Raw genomic sequence first — 16,917 nt, forward strand, 5'->3', positions numbered from 1 at the left:
AGGTTCAAGGCGAGATTGAACAGTGAGAAAGGGGTGACATGAGTTTTTGAAACTCCCTCCATGTCCCAGAATACAGTGCAAAACACGTCATGAATACATTAAAGAGAGGTTTGGTTACACAGATTACATCATGAATATATTAAAGGGAGGTTGGGTTACACAGATTAACATATGGAGGAGGGAGGGGGGAATATGCAGAGCTGGAGATATGCACAGATAAACACTTCCTGGGGATGAGAAAACAATGGTCCCAAATATGCATAGTTTGCCACCTGACATTGCCTGGAGGAAAGGCTGATCAGAGCGATTTGACAGGATTAGGGTCTTGACACCTTGAGGGATTATGGAGGAGGGGTGATGGAGTCCTAGAGAAATTGAGCAAATATATTGTGGCAAAGAAGGTGAAGAAGACATGCCCCCCCCCTTCCGTAACACCCCCCATGGCCAGGAGGAGCCCACAGGGGCAGCAGTGCTAGGAAATGGCATTTCCCGCCCTTTTCTGAAATAGGCAGGAACACCATGTTGTATCTTCTGGAGGCCCCAGCCGCTCCCAGAGATGCCATGGCTCCCCCGTGGGCCACATGGGTGCCACACTCTCTGGGTTTCTCCTCCTGGCTGAAGGAGGGTGGCACCTTTGGGTGCCAGCACTCACGGGGTCTCCTCAGCCGCCTTCCTGCCATGATGGCTTTGCCTCCGCAGGGCGGCCTCTTTCCTCGCCATGTTTGCCCAACAGAGGAGGCCTCTCCATTGGAAGAGGCCAGGCAAGCGGCCTCAGAAGAGGAAGCCGTTTTGGAGAAGAAACGAGCTTGGCTGTTGTCTGCTGAGGGTCTCCTGCCTTTCTTCCAAGGCTTCCTGGGGGCTGCAATGGCCAGAGGAAGAGACAGCCCCCCCCCCAGCTTGAATCCCCTGCAGGGCCCTGGGCAGCAACCAGAGCCTGCATCAGTTTCCTTTCTCAAGGCCTTGGAGGAACCTTGAGGTGCGGAAGGAGGAACCCCAAAGGGAGATCAGGCTCCTGACAAATGGGGAAAGGAACTTTACATGGCCTCTGTTAAAGAAAACTCTGCGTTGAGAGACTATTCAGCAGCCCAGCTCGTTGGGGTACAAGTCCCCCACTGGTCCATGTGGTCAGTAAAAGAACGAAATTCCAGCCAAGTAATTTGGAGCAAAACAGCAGTCAGTAGACTTAGAGACTTTATTGTTGCGCAACAGGTTCAAACAGCAGTATGAACTCTGAGCATGGGGCGACATTAACTTTTAAAACTTTTGCACCATATCGCAGAAAATCCACCCTCCCTTCCCCACAGGTGGGCGGGGTTTGCAGCACCGAGCGGGGCTCACCTGGGTGGGTGCCACCTACCTGCTTGATCCAGCCTTTGACCTGCCCTTGGCCAGGGAGGACAATGGACGGCCGGCCGGGGGTGGGCCTAAGGCCAAAAGAAAAGAGGCCGCATTTTTTGCGTGCTCGGTTGGGCACGTTGCGGCCTTTTTGGCTTTTTGTCCGCAGCGTGGGAGGGAGCTTGACTGCTCTGCCACTGGCTGCTGGCCTGAGCCCCAGCGGGGCTTCTAGTGCGGCCTGCTCGCCTTTTGCGGCGGCGGGGGAGGCATCGCTTACCGCCGGCCCGGGGCCCCTGCTGACCTGGGAGGACATCGCGGGCCCGGCTAGGCCGCAAACACGGCCTGATTGCCTTTTGCGGCGGGAGGGGGGATCATCAATACATTTGTCTCCATAAGTCCACTAATTTGTTGTCATGTACAAAAAGGAATTAGGCATTTCCCCCTCCTTTTGTGTCCGATTTCTATATTATCCTGCCTAACCTAATGAAATGGCCCCATTTAGATCTCCCATTAACATTATATTCCCTATAAAGTTTATATCCCCCCTCAGGTGACCTCTCATTGGGAGCATATATTCCCATAATTATCCATCGCTGCCCTCTGACGAAGAAATGACCAGTCCATAATTTTAACGTTAGGTTTATTGTAGCTGTGAGAGACAGAATAACAACAGGAAAAGCCCCAGAAACCCAGAAGACAAAAGTCAGAGATGGATGTGCATTATAATAAGTGAAATAAGTATTTGATCCCCTATAAACCAGCCAGATGCCAAATCTACCTGGTATCTTCACTGTATGTAATAAACTGAGATTAGAAGCACCTGGTGTAAGGGAGAAGTCTTACCTGTTATCCCAGGTCGTTACAGTACCTGTGCAAAAGACACCTGTTGACAGAAGCAATCAATCATACCAGGGCATTGAAAATGGGTCGAGGATAGGTATTCCAGCATGAAAATGACCCAAAACACACAGCCAAGGCAACAAAGGAATGGCTCAAGAAGAAGCACATTAAGGTCCTGGAGTGGCCTAGCCAGTCTCCAGACCTTAATCCCATCAAAAATCTGTGGAGGGAGCTGAAGGTTCGAGTAGTTACACATCAGCCTTGAAATCTTACTGAGTTGGAGAGGATCTGCAAAGAGGAGTGGGACGAAATACCTCCTGAGATGTGTGCAAACCTGGTGGCCACCTACAAGAAACGTCTGAGCTCTGTAATTGCCAACAAGGGTTTTGCCACCAAGTACGAAGTCATCTTTTGCAAAGGGATCAAATACTTATTTCACTCATTATAATGCACATTAATCTCTGACTTTTGTCTTCTGGGTTTCTGGGGGTTTTCTTGTTCTGTCTCTCACAGCTACAAATAAACATACCATTAAAATTAAGGACGGCTTATTTCTTCGTCAGAGGGCAAACAGGCAAATTTAGCAGGGGGTCAAATACTCACCCCCCCTCCCTCACTGTAACTCCAGACCACTTTTGTCCTTTATTATGGTAATTTTTGCACGAAATGTTCCTTTCATATCCAATTTTCTTGAACAGATCTTTGGTGTTTCCCGTTCTATTGTTATATGATACAAATGTGATAAAGGGTATTTTTAGTTATTCTCCCCCGTCCCTTTCTCTTTCCCATTCAACTGTGTTTGGTACGGGTTGTTTAATAATTTTTGCTTTATTACTTTTCTTTTTTGGTCTTCCCTCTGCATGAATTCTTTGATGAGAAGTGAGATGTGTACTTTTTCTGAAGCTCTTTCCACATTCGAAGCACTGATAGGGTTTCTCCCCTGTATGAATTCTTTGATGGCAAGTGAGATTGGAACTCTGAGAAAAGCTCTTTTCACACTCGTGGCATTGAAAAGGTTTCTCTCCTGTATGAATTCTTTGATGGGAAGTGAGACTCTGACTGAGACTGAAGCTTTTCCCACATTCCAGGCATTGAAAGGGTTTCTCCCCTGTATGAATTTTTTGATGGGAAGTGAGACTATCCTTCCGAGTGAACCTCATCCCACATTCCAAGCACTGATAGGGTTTCTCCCCTGTATGAATTCTTTGATGGCAAGTGAGATTGGAACTCTGAGAAAAGCTCTTTTCACACTCGTGGCATTGAAAAGGTTTCTCTCCTGTATGAATTCTTTGATGGGAAGTGAGACTATCCTTCCGATTGAACCTCATCCCACATTCCAAGCACTGATAGGGTTTCTTCCCAGTATGAATTCTTTGATGGGAAGTGAGACCGGAACTGTGACCAAAGCTCTTTTCACACTCGTGGCATTGAAAAGGTTTCTCCCCTGTATGAATTCTTTGATGGGAAGAGAGCTTTGACCTATCCCTGAAGCTCTTTCCACATTCCAGGCACTGATAGGGTTTCTCACCTGTATGAATTCTAAGATGGGATCTGAGATTATGGCTGATACTGAAGCTCTTTCCACATTCGAAGCACTGATAGGGTTTCTCCCCTGTATGAATTCTTTGATGGGAAGTGAGATGTGTACTTTGACTAAAGCTCTTTCCACATTCGAAGCACTGATAGGGTTTCTCCCCTGTATGAATTCTTTGATGGAATGTGAGACTCAGCCGGATACGAAAGCTCTTTCCACACTCATGGCACTGAAAAGGTTTCTCCCCTCTATGAATTATTTGATGGCTTGTGAGCTTAATCTCCTTCCGGAAGCTCTTTCCACATTCGAAGCACTGATAGGGTTTCTCCCCTGTATGAATCCTTTGATGTGAAGTGAGACTACCCTTCTGGCTGAAGCTTTTTGCACATTCTGTGCACTTATAAGGTTTCTCTCCAGTATGAATTCTTTGATGGGAAGAGAGCGTTGTTCCCTCCTTGAAGCTCTTTCCACATTCGAAGCACTGATAGGGTTTCTCCCCTGTATGAATTCTTTGATGAGAACTGAGATGGGAACTTTTTCTGAAGCTCTTTCCACATTCCATGCAGTTATAGGGTTTCTCTCCTGTATGAATTCTATGATGGGAAGTGAGACTGTCCTTCCGAGTGAAACTCTTTCCACATTCTCTGCACTGATACAATTTCTCCCTACTCTTTGTTCTTTCGTGTGAAGTGAAGCTATCCCTCCTAACGAAGCTCTTTCTTTGATGGGAGATGGACTGGGAGCTCTGACGGATGTTCTCTCCACACTCTGAATATTTATATGACTTCTCTGCTATGTGGATTCGGTTCTGGTCCCCCTTGTTCTTCTCTTCCAATTCTTCACCATGTGCAATGAAAAGAGAAGCTAATTAGAGCCTTGGAAAGAAATGGCGCTCCAGATTATTGAACAAAGTCCCCCCCCCCACTGCGAGACTTGAGATTGCTCCATTTCAGCCTCAAGCAGACATCCTTGGAGTCTAACTTAATGTCATTGTTGATGTGTGGCATCTTCAACCCCTCAGCGTTTCAGCACGCTGACTCTCTTGAAACCGGTGGGGCCACACTGCCAGCATACTGTGACAGGTGACACAGAAGCATCAAATCCAACACCTGACCCCCCCCCCAGAAATCGACTTCCGGGTTAGCGCCATCGCCTAATGGCGGATTCCCTCCGAGCTCCGGAGGGAATCGGCTCAGTAGGAGATGGGTCCTGCCGTGGCGGCGACCCTCAGAAACCATAGGCGCGGAAGCCTGTGGACCTGGTGACTCGGCGGGCACTATTTGTGCCCTCCCCGACCCGAGAAGGAGCCTTTTTAAAGGCTTCGGAACGGGGGACGGGGTGAGGCGCGGTGCTGAGAGTCGACTGCTACTCCTACTGAGGGAAGCCGCATGCCATGGTCGGAGAGCGCTGACTTCTTCCTTTGAACATTTGGACCTAAAGTAAAAGCCCGTGAGTAATTGGATCTATAAAAGAAAGATTTTTTCTGTCTGAATTTGGCATGATCGGGGAAGGTGCAAAGAGGAAGTCCGTCTCCCCGCCTTGTAAACAATTTGAAGCAAGGACTAAATAATTAAGGTCACGAGAATATCTCCTTTTTATTGGATAAAGCTATTAATTGCACGGATTGATAGTATAAGTAATTGTGCTGGAGGATAAGAGCTAACTTTGAGAGCTAAAGTGCCCCCCCCGGGAGCCGGGAGTGATCCGCGAGAGGAGCCTGCTGAGGAGACATAGAAGATTTTGACAGCTGTCAAACTAGCTGTCAAAGTTGGAAAAAATAGAGAACTTTGTTTCTGATGTTTTTGCTGGTTACATTAGCTACAATATAGTGATAAATTGTTGAAAATAAAGAAGAACTGAAACAAGTTAACTTGACTTCTGGGCTGGAAGTGTAAGGAATACTTAATAACCAGAATCCCTCTAGAGGGGGTTCAGGGACATTACAAGAATGGAAATAGGTCGAAAAATACTAGCTGATCTGGACGAGGTTGCTTTTCTCGTGAGAAAATTGCTAGAGCAAAGTCATGTTTTGTCTACAGTCCAGGCAGCTGAACAAGAAAAGAAACTTGAGAAATTTGAGGAAGTGAGGCCTGTCAAGATGGATATAAAAGAAAAAAAGGACTGGATGATGAAAATTTGGTTTGAATTGAAGAAGGAGGAATGGAAAGATCTCCTTTTGTGGAGATCTGAAGATCTATGGACTATTAACCTGATTAAGGTGGAAGTTGGAGCTTCTGGGACATTTGGACTTAAAAGGATTAAGAAACAAGTTTTGAGCTCCACCTTTAAATATGGAGGTCTGGCTGGAAGGAACATGGACATTTTTGGGATAGAGTGTGGATGTTTTCAGAACTCACAGGGTTAAAGTGTTCTGTGTGACGTCCCTCAATTCCTGACGTGTGATTTGGAAGGAGGGAGGAGTTTTTCCTCACTGCCTCTTTGTCTCTGAAGGAGACGGTAGTCGCCATGAGCGCTAGAAGCCCAGGGAATGTCTGAAGTGCCGTTTTGTTGTTTTGTTGCTGTAATAAAAGACTGATAAATAAACACACTAACGACTGGGTGTGTTTGCATCTTTTACACCGGGACGCAATAGCTCCGCTGTGTTTTACTCTGCACTTAGTGGCGGACGGAAGGATCGGCGCAGCTGAGAGGGAAACGTGCCGGACCAGAGAACGCTGTAAGCAGCTGGGGCTAATTGGGTTCGTAAAACAATTAGCTACGCCACGCCAATTATCCAACAGGTTATGGGACTAATTACTGCTATAAAGCTGTTGCGAAGTGTGCCGGTGTGCTTTGAAGTCAGCTGGGAAGACGCTGGGGCCAGCTGGGAAGACGCTGAGTCCTGCCTGATGCTGAGAGGCAGAGGAGCTCGCTGAGGGAATCGCATCTCCAAGAGACAGGTGCCGGAAAGCTGCTGCTACGTGAGTAAGCTAGGGCACTGGGGGAGAAGATGGCGCAGTCCCAGAAGCATGGCTTTGAGCTTAAGCTGCCATGTGAGAAGTTGACGTGTGAAAGCTGGTTGCAGTGGAGCTTTCACGTAGAACTTTTCCTCGTCGGAAAAAACCTTTGGGAAGCAGTCCAGCCCCCACAGACAGCGGCTGGGGAAGCTATAAAGGCTGCAGAGCTGAGTGAAGCTGAAAAGCGTGTGCTTGCTTTTCTGGCGGAAAATGTGAGTGCTGATTTGATGCATGTTATCCTGGATGCTAAAAGACCTGAGGCTGCTTGGCTGGCACTCTGTGAGGCTTGTGAAGCAGGAGTGGGAAGCAAGAGTCAAGATGTGGCTGCATCCGGGACTTCCGGGTTGGCGCGACTGGCTAATGGCGGATTCCCTCTGAGCTCCGGAGGGAATCGGCTTAGCAGGGTGCTGGGTCTTGCCGTGCCGGCGACACGGGGACCCTTAAAAACCACGGGCACGGAGCCCGTGGACATGGTGACTCGGCGGGCACCATAAGCGCCCTCCCGACTCGTGAAGGAGCCTTTTTAAAGGCTACGGATCGGGTGCCAGGGAGTGGCATGGTGCTGTGAGTCCTCCGCTTCCCCTGCCGAGCGAAGCCGCAAGCCATTCTTCGGTCAGCGCTGACTTCTTCCTATTAAATTTGGACTTAAAAGCAAGAACAACAACCCGTGAGTAATTTGAAAATTGGATTATAATATATTTGGCTTTGGATTTGGCACGAGCGGGGGAGCTGAAAAAAGGAAGTCCGTCTCCCCCCTATTGTAAACAGTTCAAAGCAAGGACCTGTCAACTAAGGTTGCGGGAAGAGCCGTCGGGATTGGATAAAGATACAAATTCCACGGATTTAAAAAGACTAAGCTAATGTGCTGGAGGACTAGAGTTTACTTTATTTGAATTAAGTACCATTCTTCTCAAGCCCGGGAGTAATCCGAGTTAAGAGCCTGCTGAGGATTTATAGAAACCTTTGACAGCTGTCAAACTAGCTGTCAAAGTTGGAAGAATTGAAAGTTGAAACTTTAACTGGTTATATCGTTACAAAATATTGAAAACAAAGAAAGATTGTTATAAACAAATTTGACTTTTGGGTTGGAGGGGAAAAGAACATTAAGTAACCAGAATCCCTCTAGAGGGGATTCTTGGACATTACAAGAATGGAACTAAAACAGGGAATACAGGAAATACGTGCTGACTTGAAAAGCTGATCTCTCTCGTGGGAAAGTTGTTAGAGATGAATGAGAAAGGCCTTGCTTTGTCTACGAGCCCCTCAAACCCGAAGTTATCTGAAGATATACCAACTGAATTGGAAAAGGACTCACTGCTCAAAACACAGGCAGCTGGACAAGGAAAAGAACCAAAGATTGAGGAGGAGAAGATATCTGCCAAGCAGGAGGAGCTGAAAGAAGGGATGGCTGAGATGATACAGAAGAGAAAAGAGAACTGGAGACCTGCCAAGAAGAACTTTAAACTGACCAAGGCGTAAGTCGGACTAGTTGGGACATATAGATTTTGGAAACAGTGTTGGAGTACCACCTGTAAACAAGTAGGTCTCATTGGAAGAATCACGGTCAGCACCGAGAAAATACATCTTCGACCCTGGGTGTTAAGCAAGAGAGACTTTCAAAGTAACCGGCTGAAAGGGACTGAGAGAGACTTGCGTGCCTCGGATGTAAGATTACCAGGCTAAAAAGATGGACCAAATGGATTTTGGTTAGGGATGGAAACCGGGGAGGGAAGGGTGGGACCTAACAGTCCGAAGGGGTCTGTTCTTTTTTTTTTGCTTTAGGAGTATAAAAATTATAGGGGTTTTATTATTATTATAAAAATGGGGAATCGGTGGAGGGGAAATAGTGGCAACCTTAGGAAGGGTATATTTCTTTTCTTTCTTTTTTTCTTCTTCTCTATATATAGGGCTAAGGTATATATTTTAATAAACGGTTAAGGTATAATAATGAATTAAAGCTTAATTCTATTATTAAAAATTATTTTAATTAAACTAGGGTTAAGTGATTTTAAATAAACTATGTTTTAGGATATTAAGTGGAAAACTTGCTTGAATAAACAATTGAAGATGGAATACAATAAGGGGAGACGTGGGGAAGTCTTGAAAAGAAGTTAAGGAAAATGAGTCTAAAAGGTGGAAACTTTTTTTGTTGTTTTTTGTTTACTGCACTGGTCTTTTTATTTTTTTCTTACTTCTCTTTTTCTTTTTCTGCTCTGTTATTTGTAACCTTTTGAAAATTAAACAAAGGTCATTATAAAAAAAAAAAGATGTGGCTGCATCCGAAGGGGAGAGGCAAGATGGTGCTGAGCACATTCTTGAGAGCCAACACACAGCTGAAGGGAGCTGTGAGCCCCCATGGGGGGACGAAGGGACTATTGCAGGCAGCTGTTTGAATGCTGCACCGTACCTGTGTGAGGAGCCAGGACAGAAGCCAAGCGTTGGGAGCCCTTTACCCACCAGAGGGGGTGCAGGAAGACGTCCTGGGAGCCCTGAGAGCAGTGGGGGGGCAGTGAACAGTGAAAGCTCAGAAATGGCTTGTTTTCCAAAGGCAGCCAAGAGTTGTTTTCGTCGCGCGCCGAGGCCTCGAAAGCTGCGGAGAGTTAGACGCTTCAAGGCCAACCACCTGCACAATGTGCAGATAAGCTCTACAGAGTTGCGTGGGAACGCAGAGGCCAGTCCGGTCTCCAAGGCAACGGAGGCAGTTGCTTTTACGGAAGCTGCCAAAGTCCTGAGCAAGTCTTCCTGCAAGGGGGAGTTGGTTGCCGTGCCAACCAGAGAGAACAGCTGCAGAAGCCCCAAGGGAGGGGGCAGCGAGACGTTTGTTGCTATGGCAATGTTTGAGAACAGCTCTGAGAGAGACAATGAACTCTGCTTTGTCATCGACTCTGGAGCTAACCGAAACCTGATTCCTGAGACCCCTGCTGTCGAGATGTGGAATTGCAAGGCAATTCCAGGTGGAAAAACTGTTCAGTTTGCAAATGGAGAAAAGAAAAATGTAACTAACGTTGCAAATGTCTATTTTTCTGTTTTGCAGGAGCAGGTGGAAGTTTGCACTGTACCTGGGATGCTTCACTGTCTTTTATCTGTCCCTTATTTGTTGCGGAAGGGGTTTAAGGTTTGCTTTGAACATGATGTGTGCACAATCTACAAAGGAGGGAAGCAGCTGGTCAAAGTTGCAAAGGGGCAGAATGATCTCTTTGTTCTTAAAACACCTCTGAAGGGTGAGGGGAAGGCTGAGAGGGCACAAGCTATGCGTGCTACAGTTCCCACTCATGTTTCATGTGCGTGTGCTTGGCACAAGAAGACAGCTCATAGTTCTCTTGAAGAACTTCAGATGTTACAAGAGTGCACCAGAGGTTGTAAAATTCGGGAATGTGGAAAATCCCTAGATTGTAAGGCTTGCAGAAGGGCAAAGGTAAATGGGTGCAGTTACCCCAGGGTGGACAGGGTAACCACAAAACCTTTTGAGCTTGTTCACATAGATCTGTTTGGCCCCATGGCAGAGCCAAGTCTGGGAGGAGCCAGGTTTCTGTTAACGATGCAGGATGACCATACACAGAACTCCTGGACACATGCTCTGAAATCTAAGGGAGATGCAGCTCAACTGATTAAAAATTGGGTTGAGGAGGTGGAACTAAGGTTCTCCACCAAGGTGCAAGTAGTCACTAGTGACCGAGGTGCAGAGTTTACTGGGTCTGCTTTGCAGAAGTTCTTTCACCAGAAAGGGATACGTCACAAGGTGACTTCTCCTCAAGAGAGGGGGGTGGCAGAGCTTAGAAGTGAAGCTCTGGTTAAGGCTACACAGGTGTTGCTGTCAGATTCTGGGTTACCTCCAAGTTTTTGGATGGAGGCAATTAAGAATGTGAATTTCACCTGGAATCGGTCCTACAATTCAGTGGTAGGTGACACCCCGTTTTTCATGCTTCACGGAAGGAAACCCCAGATTCATTTTCTCCGTCTGTTCGGGTCAGCGGCATCTGTGCCGGTGCCAAAGGCTTTGCAAAAGCCAGGTGGACCCAAGTTCCAGAAAATGATCTTCTGTGGGTATGAACCATCTTCTAAAGCATGGCGGTTTGCATATCCAGGAGGTGATCAGAGCAAGCTTCTGGTCAGTAAACATGCTGAGTTCTATGAGCAGGATGGTTGGTCAAAGACTCCTGCAAGGCGTGACGTTCTCTCAGAATGTCTGTCTGATTCAGAGGAGGAAGGAGAGCCAGAGGCTGTACCTGCTGACGACCAGGTCACTGACCAAGGTCAAGAACAGGATGGGGCATCTCCACAGGTTGTTAAAAGAGAGCCCAAGAGTGAGCCTGCGTCTCCTGTTAGCGTAATGCAGAGAATTCGAAGACGCTTTAAGTCAGAGGGGGAATCCCGTGATGCAGAGGACACACCTGCTGACCACAGTGAGTCAGAGGAAGTACCTGAGTTTGTGCCCAGGCGGTCCAGTCGCACAACGAAGGGCATTCCACCTGAGAGGTATCAGGCCACAGGTGTATGGGTTGGTTTCGCAAAGTGTGAACCTGGGAGTTGTGAGGAGGTTTCACTGGTGCCTGACAAGAATGCCAGGAAGGGGCACAAAAGGTCTGTAAAGGTAAATACCCATGTCACCTCAGGAATGGAGGGAAGAGGGGGTGTGGATGTTTTCAGAACTCACAGGGTTAAAGAGTTCTGTGTGACGTCCCTCAATTCCTGACGTGTGATTTGGAAGGAGGGAGGAGTTTTTCCTCACTGCCTCTTTGTCTCTGAAAGAGATGGTAGTCGCCATGAGCGCTAGAAGCCCAGGGAATGTCTGAAGTGCCGTTTTGTTGTTTTGTTGCTGTAATAAAAGACTGATAAATAAACACACTAACGACTGGGTGTGTTTGCATCTTTTACACCGGGACGCAATAGCTCCACTGTGTTTTACTCTGCACTTAGTGGCGGACGGAAGGATCGGCGCAGCTGAGAGGGAAACGTGCCGGACCAGAGAACGCTGTAAGCAGCTGGGGCTAATTGGGTTCGTAAAACAATTAGCTACGCCACGCCAATTATCCAACATAGAGCCCCTCCGAGACTTGGTGGTTAATACAAGGGACTATCAAAAAAACCGTCAGAGAGGAACTGAGAGAGAATTAAGAGCCTCAGACGTGAGGAATCCAGGCTGATAGCAGATGGACTAATGGACAATGGTTTGGGGATCGAAACCGGGAAAGGGAGGGTGGGGTTTGGGAATCCAAAGGGTGCGCAAATATATTCTGATTCTTTTTATTGTTTCTTTTTTTGCTCTGTTATTAGTATAAAAATGGGGAATTCATGGAAGGAAAATTGGGTCAATCTTAGAAAAAGTCTTTAAGTATAATGATTGATGTATATAAGTTAAAAGTTGATATATAAATTGAATTAAATATAATAACAAATTAGGGTTAAAAATTAGGGATAAGAACTTGTTGAACAAATATTTGGACATGGAATACAAGAAGGGGAGGCGAGGGGAAGTCGTGGGAAAAAGTTAATGAAAATAAGGACTGTAAATGTTTTATGTTTTTTAACTCTGTCTTTTTCCTTTTTTATCTTTTTTATCTTTTCTGGAAAGTTGTCTTGTTGTTTTTTGCCTTTGAGTATTATTTGAAACTCTAATAAATATCATTTAAAAAAACAACAACAGAAATGCACTTGGGACATGGTTCACATCCATTATTGAACAAAGTTAATAAATGCTTGTGACAGAGGAAGAACTGGAGAGAGTTAGGTGTGAGGCCTTACTATAGTTTTCACTGCCTTTGTTGACTGGTATTAACTGACATATTGCTTGGCCTTAATCTGGGATAGATTTTGTTTGGCTCAATCCTGGAATCCATCTCCGAGGTCAGTCTAATGCAGCCAGAAGCCAAAACAACAGACCTCACAGAAGTTATTTCAACTTCCCTAAAAGCTCTGAAGCCAATATTGAAGAATGCCTGGGAGGTTCAGACAAGTCTGGTCCTTGTTTAAGAAGGCATGACTAGATGGAGAACATTCGCAGAGGAAAGAGTTGATATCCTTCCATTCTGGGTTCACAGTGGGAATGTTAGAATCCCAGACGCTGTTGGTCTCCCTCCAAACAGCGGAGGTTCAGGCAGGCAGGTGGAGGAGCCTGAAAAGGTGCTCCCCTTCTCCATCTCCATCTCCATCCGCCTTCCTGCCTCCCCCCACCCCCAAGCTGAGCAAGCCCCAATACCTCTCCAGCTCCATCCATCCACGTCACCAGATCTCTTGGAGGTCGCTGAGAGGGAACGCTCAGAGGTTGTGGGGAGGGATGCGGGAGACAACCTGACCAGGTCAACCGTCCATCTTCCCCCTTCCATCCTCGCTAGCTTTGCAGGATCCGTCTCTTTCATCCTTCCTAAGGAGTCGAGGAGCCTGAGAGAGGAAGAAGCAAAGGGAACCTCAGAGGCCCTGCAGGGATTCTCCTGCCCTAGATATTCTCCTGACCCTGGAGAAGCAGAAATGGGGCAGCCCTTTCCCAACAGAAGCCCTTTTCCTAAACATCTCCAGTGGTTCCAATTTCACCTGTTTGCTCCTCACCCCACTTCCTAAGGCTGGCATGGTCTGCACAGTAGTGACCAGAGAGTAGATCCTATTGAACTCAGTGGGGCTTTGGACAGAACTTGGTGGCAAAACAAGTGGCGCCCTGTCCCAAATCCTGAAAACTGCAACCCCAGAGCATGGGCAGAAAGTAGACAAGTAGCTATTACATGTGGGTGCCCCCATGCTAGGTGCTTTGAATGGAGAGCCCAGTTCACACTCATTGAGCTCTCTCACTGCAAGCCAGGTAGATGTTGTGGCCCTTTTTGGCTCTGTCAGGTGTTGCCTGGGGACCAAATCTGTATGTGGAAGCAGAGGAGCTGGTGATGCCACATTTTTGAAATATCATGAGACGAATACACCACTCCTCCTTCGATATTGTCTGTGTTTATACACGATTTTCGCAAGTCTCCAGTCTCAAAATGTGGCCCCCACCCTGGCATGGAAGCCATCAAAGTATAGATCTTCCACATGTCCTAAATCTGTAGTGTTCTTAAGAACAGCAGGCATGTATACCCTTTATAAACTCCGGAGGTGAGCTTTACACTCCTCTTGTGACAAGATTCCCAAAGGCTGAGGGTAGCTTGAAAGAACTAGCCTCTTTTGAGACTGCACCAATTTCCATTTCTTTTTTATCAAAACCCACAGCCGGTGCGGAAAATTCCCTGCCCTTCCCCCCCCCCATTGATTTTGTTTTGACATTATTTCATATTTTCTTACAAAGGAATGTGGATTCTGGGCCTCTGATAACAAGTGGGCCACTGGGGACAGATACTTAAATCTACAGGATGGGTTGTGTTTTGGCTTCTGTTATTTTATTTATATTTATTGTTTATTTAATAAATTTTATTTTTAGAAACCTGCAAAACTGTTTACCAAAACATAAAACAAAACAATAAATCACAGCAGTAAAATCAAGAAAAGTTAACAACCCTACTTTAAAACATACAAAAGCTAAACTATTAAAACAGATTAAAATTCCTTCAGCTTCCCAAGCATCTGAGTAAGCTTGCCTAAACAAGAATGCTTTCAGCAGGTGCCTGAAAAGAGTCTAGCAAAGGCACTATTTATTGGGATTTCACCATGCTCTGTATTATCTGAAAAGGAAAACATTTATTTAAAAAGCAGGACTGCACAGCCTGGGAGTCTCATCATGAGACTCGGGACTTATTCCTGAGCCAACGGTGCATAAGATGGGCTAGAATCCTATGCACCCCCTGCATCCAACTTGTACCTAAAAATCTTCAGAAACCCACGCCAGAGAGTTGTAGAGTAGGAAGGGACCCCCGAGGGTCATCTAGCCAACCGCCTGGGGCAATGCAGCAATCTCAACTAGACCATCCCTGACCGATGGCCATCCAGCCTCTTCTCTGTGTGCCTTCTCCATGAGAGGTCTGGGTGGCGGCAACACAAAAACAAACCTTTTCTGCAGTGGCTCCCCATTCGGGGGAAGGTCTCCGAAGAGAGGCTCGCCTGGCATCTTCCTGACATCTTGAGGTGCCAGGCAAAAACCTTTTTCTATAACTGGGCCTTTGCCTGGTTAGCATTCTATGGCCTTTTCAATATGTTTGTGGGAGGAGAGATCATTGGTTTGCCTTTGTCTTTGTTTCATTATGCGTTTGGTGTTCTAATTTTGCATTTTTATGTTGTGAATCGCCCTGTAAACTTTGGATGAAGGGCAGGATACACACCTAATAGTAGTAGTAGTAATAATAATAATAGCAGCAGCAGTGAACAGCTACAGTTAATCAGGGGTGCCAACTTGAATAAAATATTAGGAGGGAGCAGGCATCGGGCATAGCCAGGATTTATGTTAATTAAGGATTTAATTCTCCCCATCGGACGCCCATGGACCCAAGTAAGCCCCACCCTGCAAAACTGATCACAAGATGCAGCGTGCACACACCAGTTGAATGGCAATGCCCATTAACGGGGTGGGGGGCCTCAAATATTTCATGGGGGAACCAAAGGGACCTCGGTGCCCTGGGGTATGCCAATCTATGAGGAAGAGAAGCAGGCTTTGTTGCTCTCTCTCCCACCACCCTCCCTCCCCACTTTTTGGGCTGGGTTTCTACATCATTCTGGCAGGCAGAAATCCAGCAGGTCGGGAGGATTTCCTGTCAATATTGTTGCTGGAATATTTGCAGTGACTGTGAGCTTCCATTGGATCATTGTAATGGATTGCATTACATTGCATTTGAATTATGGTGCAGAGTTCCATGGACTGCAAGAAGATCAAACCTCTCCATTCTGAAGGAAATCAGCCCTGAGTGCTCACTGGAAGGACAGATCCTGAAGCTGAGGCTCCAATACTTTGGCCACCTCATGAAAAGAGAAGACTCCCTGGAAAAGACCCTGATGCTGGGAGAAATGGGGGGCGCAAGGAGAAGGGCATGACAGAGGATGAGATGGTTGGATAGTGTTGTTGTCAAAGCTACCAGCATGAGTTTGACCAAACTGCGGGAGGCAGCGGAAGACAGGAGTGCCTGGCGTGCTCTGGTCCAGGGGGTCACCAAGAGGCGGAGACGACTAAACAACCACAATGGATTGCTTTGAAGGGATTTCTGCACCAGGTCAAGGGATCTGTAGCCCCCCAATTACACCCCCCACCTGTATTTTGCCCACCCAAAGGTGCAACTCTACCTGAAGCCCAGGAAGGAAGCAGCCAAAGGTACTTGATGAGCTCCCGGCTCGGCCTCCAGCCCGGGCGCCCCCCTTCCTTCCCCGGCTTCTTTCGGCCCTTCTCCCCCTTTTCTCCCCCTTGCCCAGCCTCCTCCTCTCCGCCCCGACGCCTGCCTGCCATTTCTCCCCTTCGCAGGGACCCCCATGCCCCCTCTCTGCCCCCCGGGACCCCCTTCTCCCCACGGCCCCTCCGGGGGAAGAGAGAGGAGACTCACCCAGGAAGCCTTGGCAGAGGGAGAGAAGAAAGCGGCCTCCTCTCGGCTTGCAGGAAGGGAACAGGGCCAGGGAGGACCTTCACTTCCTGTGCTCTCTCTCCTTTTAACCCTTGCGAAGCTGAAAGCACCAAATCCTCCCCTCCCTCTCCCTGGCTGCAGTTTTTCCTGCTTCTGCGCCTGTGCTGTAGGGGCTGCCCCCCTTCCCTCCCTCTGTGCCAAGGCCTCTGCCCCAAGGAGCCCACATCGAAGCAGACTAACATAACACCAAGGGAGGCGGGGGTGGCCATGGGGGGGGTTACCTTGGCTCTCCCCCCAAAGAGAGGCTCCAGGATCCCAAGGAAAGGCTGGGATGGAGAAGAGGCGGAAGTCTGCGCAGTGGCAGGAGGTGTCTTGGGCTCAGAAATAGCTCCATCAAGACACCCCCCCGGGGGAAAACCCCCCAGCTCAGCGAGTGGGGGGGGAAGGATGGAGGGGGCGGCTTCCCAGGCAGGAGATCCCTCCTCCCGAAAATGATCTCTTCCCCCCGCCAAGAGGATTTTCCTGCTTCTCCAGCCGCTTTTCATCCCAGGAAAAATAGAGGAAAAAGTGTCCCATGCCAGGAATTAAACGCACACGCGATCCTTTGGGTGGGGGAGACTCAAGGGGGTGGGGGTGGGGACAGATGTGGAAGAGAAAAGAAATGACCATGCCTGCCTGCATCGGAGAGTAGGACTTACTTCTGAGTAAGCATGCATCGGGTGGGGCTGCACAGCAGCGCTTCCAAAAGTGATGGGATCAGTGTGCGGATCTCACGAAATTAATGCCGTGCTCT

General features: G+C 47.6%; 1 protein-coding gene across 1 annotated transcript; it reads right to left on the bottom strand.

Moving 5' to 3' along the window:
• Window positions 1-449: 449 nt before the first annotated feature.
• Window positions 450-16,851, bottom strand: LOC307199144 (uncharacterized protein). Its single transcript, XM_079946824.1, has 3 exons — window positions 16,823-16,851; window positions 12,863-13,044; window positions 450-4,555 (listed from the first exon to the last, which is right to left on the bottom strand). The coding sequence occupies exons 1-3, from the start codon at window positions 16,834-16,836 to the stop codon at window positions 2,934-2,936; spliced, it is 1,818 nt and encodes a 605-aa protein (XP_079802950.1). The 5' UTR covers window positions 16,837-16,851; the 3' UTR covers window positions 450-2,933.
• Window positions 16,852-16,917: the final 66 nt, after the last annotated feature.

The sequence above is a fragment of the Podarcis cretensis genome (genome assembly GCF_951804945.1).
Source record: "Podarcis cretensis genome assembly, chromosome: 12".
NCBI classification, from domain to species: Eukaryota; Metazoa; Chordata; class Lepidosauria; order Squamata; family Lacertidae; genus Podarcis; species Podarcis cretensis.

Bases quoted from the DNA above. Each gene is read 5' to 3' on its own strand.
- LOC307199144 (XM_079946824.1), bottom strand. The intron at 4,556-12,862 runs GTATTGGGGCTT...TTTTCATTGCAC, and splicing joins GGATGGATGGAGCTGGAGAG to ATGGTGAAGAATTGGAAGAG.